This window comes from Magnolia sinica, chromosome 8, assembly GCF_029962835.1.
Source record: "Magnolia sinica isolate HGM2019 chromosome 8, MsV1, whole genome shotgun sequence".
NCBI classification, from domain to species: Eukaryota; Viridiplantae; Streptophyta; class Magnoliopsida; order Magnoliales; family Magnoliaceae; genus Magnolia; species Magnolia sinica.
The window spans coordinates 62,893,083-62,906,021 of record NC_080580.1 but is presented as its reverse complement, the minus strand read 5'-3'; the positions used below and the strand labels follow the sequence as shown (position 1 = coordinate 62,906,021).

The 12,939-nt window shown below is 37.9% G+C and overlaps 1 protein-coding gene across 1 annotated transcript in view; it reads right to left on the bottom strand.

Annotated features, from left to right (window-relative positions):
* The window catches only part of LOC131253368 (6-phosphofructo-2-kinase/fructose-2,6-bisphosphatase), a 118,958-nt gene that overhangs the window by 32,109 nt on the left and 73,910 nt on the right, over positions 1-12,939 (bottom strand). The window contains exons 9-14 of the mRNA XM_058254334.1: positions 11,232-11,285; positions 10,681-10,734; positions 10,534-10,611; positions 4,892-4,983; positions 4,738-4,795; positions 4,565-4,639 (exon numbers count right to left, since the gene is read on the bottom strand). Coding sequence (XP_058110317.1) covers positions 4,565-4,639; positions 4,738-4,795; positions 4,892-4,983; positions 10,534-10,611; positions 10,681-10,734; positions 11,232-11,285 — 411 coding nt within the window. The remainder of the gene's footprint in view (positions 1-4,564; positions 4,640-4,737; positions 4,796-4,891; positions 4,984-10,533; positions 10,612-10,680; positions 10,735-11,231; positions 11,286-12,939) is intronic.

Here is a 12,939-nt window from a genome sequence, read left to right as displayed (position 1 = left end):
CATCATTCAATCAAATCAAGATAAGGAGAAAACTAAACATATCAGAAAACAACATCAGATAAGATATTTCATTGTGAATCAATAATCAGTGTAGATCAATCGAAGTTTACTAAAATAAAATTTAAGATGGTAAAGAAAGTTGATTCAGCTCTGTTGTCCAGACAAGAAGTTGGCTGGAAAGTGAATCACTTGTATGATTCAATTTAAAGTAAGCTGGATTGTTTGCATCTACAGAGAAGGGGAGTTACACAAATGAGTCTGCTATGACCAAAACAGAAAATGGATTTTCCAAAGCTGGTAAGCTTTGGCTGGGGAAATATAACCGTACACAAAGTAAAACAAATTTTATTTTATTTTATTTTTTGACAGAGAGATAGAGATATAACTGAAATTTTTATTAAGACACCCGCCAAAAGGCAAGAGAAGAGTACAACCCAACGCTACAACTAAAAGAAAGAAAAATGATTGACAGGAAGCAAAAAAAAAAAAATTACATGTTTGAAAGACCCATATTGTAACCATTTTAAGGTTAATTGAAATAAATGAACTTTCATCTGTCCGAGAAAGACAAATAGATCAGATAAGACCTTAATATGATTGTATGGGTTCAGTGTCGCAAATGAAGTTGTAGGATGGCAACAATATTAATTGTGCAATGAAGATCTGAACAAACCAATTTATAAAAGCCTGACAAGCGGATTGATAACTTGGCCAAAACTCGAGCTAAGAACAGTATTCTCGTTGATCATTTAAAAACTAATAAGTAATGGTAAAAACTACTGGAGTCCCAAAAAGACCACTTATTGGTCAGATTTTCTCAATTCGACCAAGTCGGAAAAAATCATTAGATCATTACTTCCATTTCAGCACAAGTTTCAAGGTGCAATGGAGGTTTTTGAGAAAAGTGTCCGGATTAAACTGGATGCAGAGTTTATTCAGGAGCCAGTGCAACAAGAAAACTTTATGGGTCCACCGTGATGTCTAAGCAACATCCACTCCATCCATCACTTGTGCCAAACCATGTCAGGACCTGAACCTAAAAATCAGGCAGATCCAAGACCCATTTGGGTCACACCAAAGAAACAGTGGGAACAGGGACGCACCATTCAAACCTTCTTGGGAATCTGGGAACCATTGAGATGTTTATATTCCATCCAACCCATTCATAGGGTGAATCCAACCAGGATAAGGAAAAAAGCTAATAGCATTGTGATAAATAAAAAAATTCCAATGGGCCCCAAAAAGGTTTCAATAGTGAGCTTCCCCATCCCACTTTTTTCCTGTGGCCTGACGCACTTGAGTATTGTATCTGCCAGATTTTTTAGATCAATAGCTAAAATGATCTGGTGCAATGGATGGACGGAGTGGCTTTTCAAGGATATGACGGTGGATCCACACAACTTGTTGTTGCATGGCTCTTACTAAACTCTCCCATTCAGATGCAATTCGTGCCTCGTTCTCAAGAAGAAAGCCATCACACACATGGTTTAATGGGAGCACAAATTCACCCCAATGGGCAATTCGTGTAAATCACTATAACATTTACTCTCTCTCTCTTTCTTTTCTTTTTTTTTTCTTGAATTGGTTATAGTTGATTTTTTATAGGATTGAAAACTCAGCGACTCAACTTGAAATTCGACTGAAACAACCAAACTTGACGAGCTTCAAGCTGAGTTTCTAGGAAACTCCCCTAAGTCTCTGACTCAGTCATGACCCAACAAGGCTCATCGTGTTATCTCGCTAACTCGGTTGACTCAACACAACATGTGGAAGCTCGAATTGAGTCCTCGGTTTAATGAAAATCCAGGTCAAATGTTTGGTTGATAAATTTTATCAAGGGCTGCTGGACTTGAACCTACAAGCTTATCCAGAAACCAAACATCATAACGAGTATATATCATAAAGTGCTTCTTTTGCTTATTTCAACATTTTCAAACACCAACAACAATTTCAAGTATTTTAATTTTACCAAGTTGAGTCCAGGGAAGACCCGATCGAGTATTCAAGTCAACCTAACCTAGGTGGAAATTGGTCAAGACAAGTTTTCAGGTTCTTGAACTATGGTTTTATGTCAAAACAACCTCTCATTGTTAAAGGTTCCATTTCGTGCAGTCTTCGGTAAAATTTTCAAAAATTTTAGGGGTAACTGATAGACACAGTACTCATATCCCATTGGATTCAAAGCGACAAGAGCTACCCTTTTATGAGATTCTACCTGCCTGTAAGAAGAAACCAACAGGTTGGTGCTATCTTCCACAATCTCTCATTTATGATGCTTGTCTATGTCACATGACAGATCCATAGATAAGAAATGACTAGAGATCTAAAAACCATAACGTCGGCTGCTTCTTTGCTCATTTCAACTTTTTTATAAATATAAACATATTTTAAATATCTTAAATTTAATTTTTAAATTTCAAATAAAGTGAGTTTACAAATCAACCCAACCCAGATAGACATCAATGAAGTTGAGCTTGAAATAAAGTGAGTTTACAAATCAACCCAACCCAGATGGACATCAATGAAGTTGAGCTTTCAGGTTTTTGAACCATGGTTTACACTTCTACATAAAAAGAAAAAGGCAACAAAAGAAGCCGGCGAGGGCGAGGAGTCATTACTCCCATATAACAAACAATTAAAACTCAAAGAAGAATTAGAAAAAAAAAAAAAAACAAAACTCAAGTATAATTTCAAACACCCTTAAAGACTTGGCCCAGACAATCATATTCATTGTCCTCTCTAAAGTTCCTCAGCTAAGCAATAGATAAGTTGCAGAAGCTTCTATTATTGTGCACAGTCCAAATCAACACAGCTCTGCATGGAGGGATAAACTCCAGAAAATCATCCCTTCAGACAAGAGCAGCACTCATGCTAAGCCAAAAAGAAGGCCCGGTCAAATGAAGCATACCCAGAAGATTTGAAAGAGGCCAATGAACCTCCACCAAACATTCCACTCAAAATTGCAAACAACAGATAAATGACCCACAGATTCTTCTGTTGAAGCTTCCATCTAGTGCAGCCTTCGCTAAAATTTTAAACAATTTGAGAGGGGTAAATACCGAAAAAACTCGATGCTCATTTAGCAGTGGATTTAAAGCTGTGAGTTCAGAGCTCTGGCATCTTTATGGCATTCTACTTGCCCTTTTGAAGAAATCAACAGGTCAAGATCTTACACAATTTCTCCATTTATAATATGTTTGTTTGTCCCATGACAGATCCGTAGTTTGAAAAAAAAAAAAAAAATGATCAGAGCACTAGATCTGAATTAGGAATGTGGTAGAATGGAAATGGTGGGTTACATATTGTATAGGGAAGTCAATGGTGATATAAAACTTCACAAAATGGAACAAAACGTTAATGCTAAAAGATGAGTCTGTATTGGTTATTCATTCCTATTCCCTAGATGTTCTCTTTTTCGGAATAAAATTTTCTTGTACTTTAAAAAGACTCTCTCAATCCCATTCCCTTGATGTTCCCCTTTTGAGAATAATTTGTATACTTCAAAAAGAAAGAAAAGAAGTACATGTCCTTGAAAATGTAACTGACACACAAAATCTAATATTTGTGTGTGAGGAATTAATATAAAAAAATATACAAAGTATTTTTCCAGTGATATTTTTTCTATAAAACACTTACTGTTTGTGTTTGAGACCAATTCATTTTAACTACCTTTTGTACTGTTTCTCAGGAGAATCAAGAATCAGATGGTTCAATAACTGTCTTGCCACATGGACCTCAGACAGCATCGCTGAGGGAGGCCAACAAATTCTGGAAATGAATCTATCAAAGATAGTTGCAATAGTCATCAACTTCATCACTTGATTTCGGACCATATAATAAACAAATTTCTCCCTATCAGAATCTCTTTCATAAGCTCCAATTTATATGAGAAACTGAACTTTGGCTCTTGGGTTTTAACTGTTATATTTGTGTTCACAAATAACAGAAAGGCAAGTTAACTAAAAAGTTGATGAATGCAACCTCCTGACATATATGACTCAGTTTTGCATACCCATCATGTATTTATGGAATCAGGCTAGGCTTCTTTCCATTAAGATATATTAGGAAATTTCAATTGTAATGGAACTAACTCCTAAACCTCAATCTTTAAACTTACCATTTTTAGTTCCACGAACCCACCAAATTATATTCAAGTTTCAAGACCATATCTGATTAAAGTTGTAGGGATGACACTGATTAGCATTCAATTGAAATTTCTGATAATTTGGAGAAACAAAGAGTCATCAATAGTTAAGGCCATTTGAATGATTTGGAGATGCCACTAGATGGTACCCCACCCAATGATTCCTTTAGTGTCGTCAAGAGGTCATTGATGTTAGTAGTACTAGTCTTGCAATAGAGGAATTGAATCTCAAAATGTATAAAGCATTAACAGAATGTCCAAACTGATTGGATCTTGGACAAGCTCAACAGAGCACAAGTCAATACTAAAAGAAAAACAAAAACAAATATTCAAGGAAAGACTAATCTTGGGAACTTACTCGGAAGATAGTGATAAGCAAGTATAACAAGCAAACAAGAAAAAAGACAGAGACAAACTTACTTGTATCTGCCCACCTTGTCCACTAACCATATCAATCATTTTGATGTAAGATCCCTCTTGCACTGGCTCATATACCTGGAGAAGTAGCAAGCATAAATTGATATAGACCTAATTACATCCGAAGTGAAACCAAATCTTGTAAGAACAGTTACAGTACAGGTTTGATCAAGAACCTTTTCATAATTGGCTAGGCGTGCTTTGAAATCTCGTAGTCCAGCTTGAAAATCTGGCCTGAAAAATAGCACCAACCAGTGTGTTCCCCATTTTACATGAAGATAAAAAGCTATAATGGCTGCCAGGTGCAAAAGATAAATGATGACAACTCACTCTTCTGCATAGTCTGGACTCTGTTGAATCTTAAGACGAATATTTTTCTCAATAATGCGCTCATCATTGCACACTGTTTCCAAAAATATCATCTGCAAGGAACGCATTTAACAAGCAAGAGTTAGAACTCCACATTGAAATACTTCGAATCTGTTTTCCAAGATCTCGGCCAAATTATGAAATTATTCACCAATGATGCTGAGATACTATAGTAACAAACGAGACAACAGCAGCAGCCTTCGTGGACATTTTCCATGAACAGAAGAGGCATAGACCTCTCCCAAGTGAGACCAGAGGTGAAGACCGGATAGCTGGAATGGGTTATTCTCTAGCAAAAGCTACTCAAGGAGACAAAAATGCTACTGAATTGGATTGGAAGTGAAGAAAAAACAGTGACACGAAGGAGCCATTTCATGGTCATTTCAAAAGGCTCATCTCCCTCCATGTCTCCAACCTTTCCTTCGATGCCCAATTGGAAGATTTCAGAAGAATTTTCAGCAGGAATGGTGTTGTGAAAGACATGAATATCCTGTATCAGCAATGAGCAAGTCTCCCACAATTTCAGGTTTATTATGAGATACAAACACATGGAAGAAGCATATCATACGATTACTGAACTTCATGGTAATAGATTGACAGTGTGGAGGTTGGGATTTAAATTGCCAGATAGGGGTTGGGGTAACAGATAGGCAGAACTTTATGAAAAGATTGAATCCCCTGGTTCCATGTGAGTTGATTCTTCTAATCATTGTCTAAGCTCTATTATCCACCAAATTGTTCCCCTCCCATGTCTGGTCCATTGACTAGAAGGAAGCATTCTTGGATGCAGTCATAAACCCATCCCTGATCAGAGTCAGAGGGTATGTCATGATAATCTTGGTGGTGGGGCCAAACTAGAGGTTGGTATAGATATCATTGATGGTAGACTGAAATTCCTCAAAGGCTGCCTGCTTGACTTCATCAAAGAGCCAGTTTTGGAGCCCCTAATCTCATGCTTTCTTTATGGGCTTCAAATGGATGGAAGTTTGGTCTTCCCAGTTGGGGCCAAGAAATTCATCAGAGGGCTTTTTCTCTTCCTTTGGAAGTTGGCCAACAACATTGCTTGAATACTAAACAGTAAAACCAACTTTGCCTCCGTTTCACTACATCACTCTTCCATTGGAATATATTCTGTCTTAAAGCAGAGAGTGTTGGACACAAACCACAGGTGGGGCCATGCCTAGGCCCTAGAGATTTCATTTCTATCTGTGATATTGTGGGTAACATCTTTCTGGTACAAGATGTTGAGGGGGATGAATTTTTTCCACAGCTAGGGTCAAGATTTGGATTGGTCCTGGTGATACTCCTTGTATGAAGGTTAGCTTGATTTTGTAAGATTCCTTATTCACGGTATCCATCTTTGAAGTTGTTGGTATTGTAGTCAAATGCGGCCCAATCCAGGCCATCTAGATAGTGAATAGTCATGGCGTCCGCATAAGACTCCCCTTGTTGTAAAGAACTCGTCCTCGAGTCAGAGTTGCCATTTCTTCTTGTAAATTAATCAGTTATCCTTGCATGGTTTGCAACATTTGATGCCGGTTGACTTTTCCGGGCAAAGGTGAAAAGAGAAATACAGTTAATTAGTGCGTCTGGGTATCTGGACTTAGGCCCATGAGCCCCACGACAAAGACCTCCGCCACCCTCCTAGGTTGAATAGAACATTTCATTGTCAATCTTCAAAGGTCCCTCGTAATGGGCTATTGTTGGGACACTAACAAAGGTGAACGGTGAGATGATGTCATGTTGGTCCTAGGCTTCTCTCAAATTCAGTTACAATCTCCCAAAACTACTTTACAGTGCTTATTACAAGGTCTTTATAGGCCTCTTACAACAAACTCTTAACTACAACTTCCCAACTAATCATCTAACTATGTCTAGCACTAACTACTCATGGTGAGTACTTGTTAATCGCAACTAACCACCAACAAATCAAAACTAACTCTAAAAACCTTCATAATTCCCTAAATAATAACTAACAACAGAACTAAGAATTTACAAAAATACCCCAAAACCAAAAAAATAAAATAAAAAATCCAGGTAGTATTCCCTACATCATTAACCACTTAATGACCTGCCTGATCTCCTCATTTGTTTCACATGTCTCACGGGCCCGGTCACGTGTGGCACGATCCAGTCCATCAGTGAACAGTCATGAGGTCCACATCACAATGTTACTAGGTTCTCTATTTTTGGCAGCCTACTATGAATACGCCAACTGATTCATCATTTCCAGCATTCCCTCTTCTACCAAGGAACCAAGGGGTCGTTTGGCACTATGGAAACAATGGTAAAGGATGGGAATTGGTAGTAAAGGCATAAAGTGATAAGTGGGTTTGGAGGGTGGCAAGGTGGTGGTAAATGAATTCCATTTACCATCCTTTCACCCGTTTCAAATTATTTGCCAAGCTTATGTTTTCAAATCCCATTACCAACCTTTACCATGGATGACATCAGCACCAAAATCAACAGTATGCTGGCTTCGAGAATTGGTGGGCCCCACTGTCATGTTTACATGAAATCCACCTTGATCACTAAGCGTGTCCCCTTAATTTAACTGTTGAGCCCAAAAATCAGCTTGGTGTGTGATTCAAGTGGGCCATACCAACGACAAAGCCAAGAGAGACCTACCCTTGATATTTTTTTCACGGCCCACAGTGATGATTATATGAAATCCACTCCAACCATTAGATACAAAGCTAAAATGAAGGCCTAAGGACCAAAACTCAGGCCCATCTTCAATTCACATGGGTCACACAAAAGGAAACAGTTTGAAAGGTGAGGGTTATTGTTTCCCTTTGTATGGCCCACTTGAATCACAGAGCAATATGATATTTGGGCCTTACGGCTCAAATTAAGTGAAGCAACTAGTGATCGTGGTGCATTTTAAATAAACATTATGGTGGCTGTGTTCCACAATATTTTTAAGGCCTAGATGGGTTCACATCACGATATCTCTGCATGAAAATGACTTAGTTGACTTCAAGAATTGGTATGCCTCACCTTAATGTTTATGTAAAATCCACCCTGATCACTAAGTGTGCCACTCCATTTTCGTCGTATAGCCCAAAAATCAGCCTGGTTCGTGATTCAGGTGGGCCATACAAAGGGAAAGTTGGGAGAGGTATCCCTTGTATATTATTTCCAATCGTATGGTCCACCTAATTCGCAAACCGAGTAGATTTTTGGGCCCTACGGCTAATATGGAGTGACACACCTGGTGATCAGGGTGGATTTCACATAAATCTTATAGTAGGCCAGTATTAAGAATTTAATGAAATGCATGTCATCCATGGAGAAAGGTGCCAAACACAAATTTTAGATTCACATGGAATCCATATGCATAGTGTCAAACATCACTCAGGATTCTAATTCACATGGATTCCATGGTAAATGTAATTTGGATTCCAATTCACATGGAATCCATCTGCCAAATGACCCCTAAAGGTAAGCATCCATGAAAAACCGCTTTCATAGATCACGTACACTCTCACAATGGTTACAGTTGTTCCACTATAATGGACAATTTCTCAAGCTGAATTTCCATTTAGGAACTTTGAGATAAACAATTCTTGTTCAATAATCGAACATTTAATTCCATCATACCACAACATGTATAGACTATTAAAACACTAAGACTAACTTAACTAAGAACTTAACCACAATTTTTATTTTTTATTTTTTAAAAAAAAAGAAAGAAAGAAAAAAAAAAAAAAAAAAAGAAATAAGCCCTTCAAAACACCTAACAAATGATAAAACTACCTTCATACTGGAGTCATCTAAAACTTTTCATAAGAAAGAGAAAGAGTACCTAATGTAGGACCAATGCATGAACCAAGTATTATGTGAGATCAAGTAGCAAAATTAAGGTAATCAACAAAAGAACATAAAACCTGCAATTATCATCACTGATACCAGGTAAACCATAAGAATATCATGCATAATCTTAGCCTAGGTTACCAACATCATAGCACAAGATCATTAAATAAAGGAAACTAGGATCTAATGAATGTAGGGACATCCAATTAGCATAGGGGAAAGACTATTTCAAAGTAAAAGACCTAATACTACGTAGGGTAAAATTAGGGTTAGGAAAATTGGAAAAATCTAGGATTTAGGGTTTATGGGATCAAATCGGATGAAGGGGATAAAGGGTTTAGAGGTTAGGATATGGGAATTAGGGTTTTAGGTAGAAGGGGAGTAAGGATTTTCGGTGAATTGAAGAATGGAAGAAGTTAGGGTTTGGTAGTTTGCGAAAATAGGAAAGTTAGGGATTTCTAGGTTTAGGGTAGGGTTTGGGACAATAGAGAAGAGGGTTTTAATTCTAGGGCGATGGGAAACCAAAAGGGCCAAGGTGTGGCCATACGGCCAACCCGCAGGGTTCACAAGTGTGACTGTACGGTCACATGTGTGGCTAGGTTGGATGGTTTTAGGTCTTTTAGGGTTTTGATTGTTGGGAAACATAGGTTTAGAAGAAGATGAAGATCTGGGATGTGAGAATCGAAGAACTTTGAATAAAATACATTGATGGATAATGATGGGGTGATGATGAGGGGATAAATGGAGACCTCGCACCTCCGTTGATGATGATTAGCCTCACACCAATCTCCCTTCCAAATCACATGGGAGTATTTTCGAATCTCATGAAGATAGAAGAAAAAGAAGAAGAAGAAGAAGAAAAAGAGCAAAAACCTCTCCTTTTTTTTCACAAAATCCAATGGGGAGAGGTCACAACACCAACCTTCTTTTATAGCTTCGAGAAGTTTCATAATTCCAAAAAACAGTCTTATGAAATTTTAATAAAAATGACCCTAGTCTGAAGAGAATCTACTAAAATCACTCATAAAGGTGTCCAAACATAAAATAATCAAACTAAATCCTAAAAGATGATAAAGTCTAAAAAATCGATGTGGACGATCCATGATTAATGGCCCAATCATGTGATCCATGTGATCCAATGGCCCGATAGTCATGTCCCTCCAATCCAACGGTCTAGATCACTACATATAGTAGCCAATGTGCATCTTCCTAGCATGGGGTCTTCTAGATGCTCGCACATGCACATGGGGTCTTCGACACGATCACGGATACTTGCCTAGCCACTAGCGAAATCGGTGTGGCCCGCCTCCTCCTTTGATACGTACGCAAAGGTGTACATGAAGTGATGCCCTCATCAGTATGTAATCTACCCTTAATCCTATCAACCACCACTAAGCCATAATGCATGCTCAATCAATAAAATTTTGAGAAAATAACTTTACCAGGATTTGGCTTTTCTAGAGTAAGATGTACTCATATGCACAAAGAAGGACCCCTAAGTTTGAAGTTACAAGTGTTTGATTGTGACTACATTCTTCCCAGGTGAGAAAGAAACTTGCCCGGAACTACGTATTGAAACATGTTTCGGTTGCCATCTCCTTAACCACTAATAGACATACAATTCGTAAATATTCTGTCTGGATTTATTACAGCCAAGTCAACTACAGCAATTAAATAAAACTTTTATAGCACAGTGCACTTGAGTAACCTCAAACTATGTTCTAAAATTTGGACAACTATTATCATCCACGAGAAATATTACACCTTGTAAATGCTTACTACAATACCTTGCATTTTCCTTCAGCCATTTTCATGAGCATAGTCCGACGTTTTCTGGTGCTGTTTGTGGCATCAAATATACCAACCTATGATCCAAAAAGATTGAGTAAAAGATCTACAATGACAACCACAAAATCAAATTGGAAGAAATATACCTGGCCACCTTCCTGCATCCATGATATCATGTCTTCCATTGCCAGGGCTGCTACCTATTGCCATGTGATAGATACATTAAGAATATTTGCAGAGAAGAAACGATCCCATGAAACAAGGAAATATGAGAGAATCATCACTGATCCAAATCACCAGTTTCAAAGTATATAAAAAAAAAAATTTACGTGTTTTTTCCTCAGGAACATGCAAGGAAAAAGTGTGGTCACATGCTACAGAAGACGTCTAGAATTTATGTGCAATTGGTGCAAAATCATGGGAACCTTTTTGTGGAATTTCCATTGGTACATTTCCAAGGTAGAGGAAAGAACCTTAAAACAGATGTTGAAACTAAGTGTTTTTAAAATGAGCAATGGAAATCCCAAATCATCTGCATGGATGAACGTGGGCCTTTCTAGAACAAACTAGCTTATTTCAATGGCTTAACAGGATATTAAAATGACCGAAAGTGCCAAAAAATGCTCAGTTTAAGTTAGAAACCTATTGTAACGTGGTAAACCCAAAAACACATAGGATTTACAGGAACAACGCTCACCTCATTGCGTGCTTCCATGCCTTCCGGATTGTCAGCTCGGAAAAAATCAGCAGTCTGCATCAAGAAATTGACAACTTATAATGTTAAATTAGGCAGACAGCGAGCTTGATCAGATCTTTAAAAAAGTATTAAATACCAAAAAAATGGATTTGAAAAATTCCTAACTAAAGAAATGTTAAGAATGAACAAAGCGAATATCCGAAAATCCAAAGCAAAGAAGCCAATCAAAATTCTCTACTTACATCCATGCAAATTGTTACAGAGAGACATCTGCACAACATTAGCAAAGCATTTGCATCTAAAACTGTTGCATGTTGATCGCCTGGTGGCACAAAGCAGGTGGCATTTGCGTATGATAGCTACAGCTAAGGGTGTTTGAAATTCAATGGCTCTTGAAAAATGGGGTTGCAATGTGACAAATCACAACATGAATGTTTATTGTCAAAACATCTTATTTTTTATAGCATTAGGACTGCCTTTCATCAACTAAGAATTATTTTCCAAATTATTCTTTCATTTGGGTTTAAAATGATTTATGAATTGTTTGTTTATTAAATTAGTCATAAACCAGAGATTTCAAACCATTTTGTTTTTGGAGTACTTTTGTATAAAAGGTTTATGAAATTTTATTAGATTGAAAGACGGTAAATATAGTAAGAGGTACTGAGGAGGATATCATGACTGACCCTCTCATCACTCACTCTTCCACAAGAGAATTGGCAACCTGGTTCACATCCCTCTAAACATTATAAGATAAAGGTCACCCCCACTTGAAGAGGAATATCTTACCTCCAATACAATAAAATATAATTTCCAAGCCCCTAGCTCTACAGAAAGAGGCCCCTTGATGGCATTACAAGAGCCAACTTCAATGACCAAATTTTTCACGAAAGGTGTAAAAAATAAATCACGACCCGTATCACCTACACCTCTACCTCGTCACAAGTGATCAAAGTTCCACCCTTAGTGTTCATCCATACGACCATGCCAGATGGACCAGAAATGCCAAAAGAGCACCCATGAAATTGAGTTTCAGAAACCAGCAAGAGGCGAATCCCAACAAGCTTTGATTTTTGTCATTGTACTCCCACCAACAATCACATATTTCCAAGCCCGAAACAAGTTGACTTTGGAAACACCGTGGAACTCTAGCCCCTGACCAATGCCAACCCATGACTGAGGTAAATTCTTCACCAACACTACTTCATCATTATTGATCCATCTATACCTTTCTTATTATGAGCAATCATGACAATTTGACTAGGAAGTGAGGAAAAACCTCACAGGTAATTGCAAACAAGACCAAGAGGATACAAACAATGCAACAAGAAAGAAGAGATGCATGCTAGAGATAGCTAGAGCTGTACACAAACCGAGTTAGCTCGGTTAACTCGCTCAACTCGACTCGAAAAAGCTCGATTCGACTCGGTTCAAAACTAAGTTTGAGCCGAGTCAAGCTGATTTTTTTAGCTCGAAAAAATTTCGAGCCGAGTCGAGCTGATTTTTTGAGTTTGAGCTTGCCTGAGCTCGACTCGACTCGGATCGAACCTCAACTCAAATCGGCTCGGTGACTCGATTATTTTGATATTGATGCTGCTCGCCAAGTGTTTGATGAAATGACTCAATGAAGTGCGGTTTCGGGCGTATACATTCTCCACAGGATTGGCTAGTGGCGAAAAAGGAATGGATACGAAACAAATCACTACAA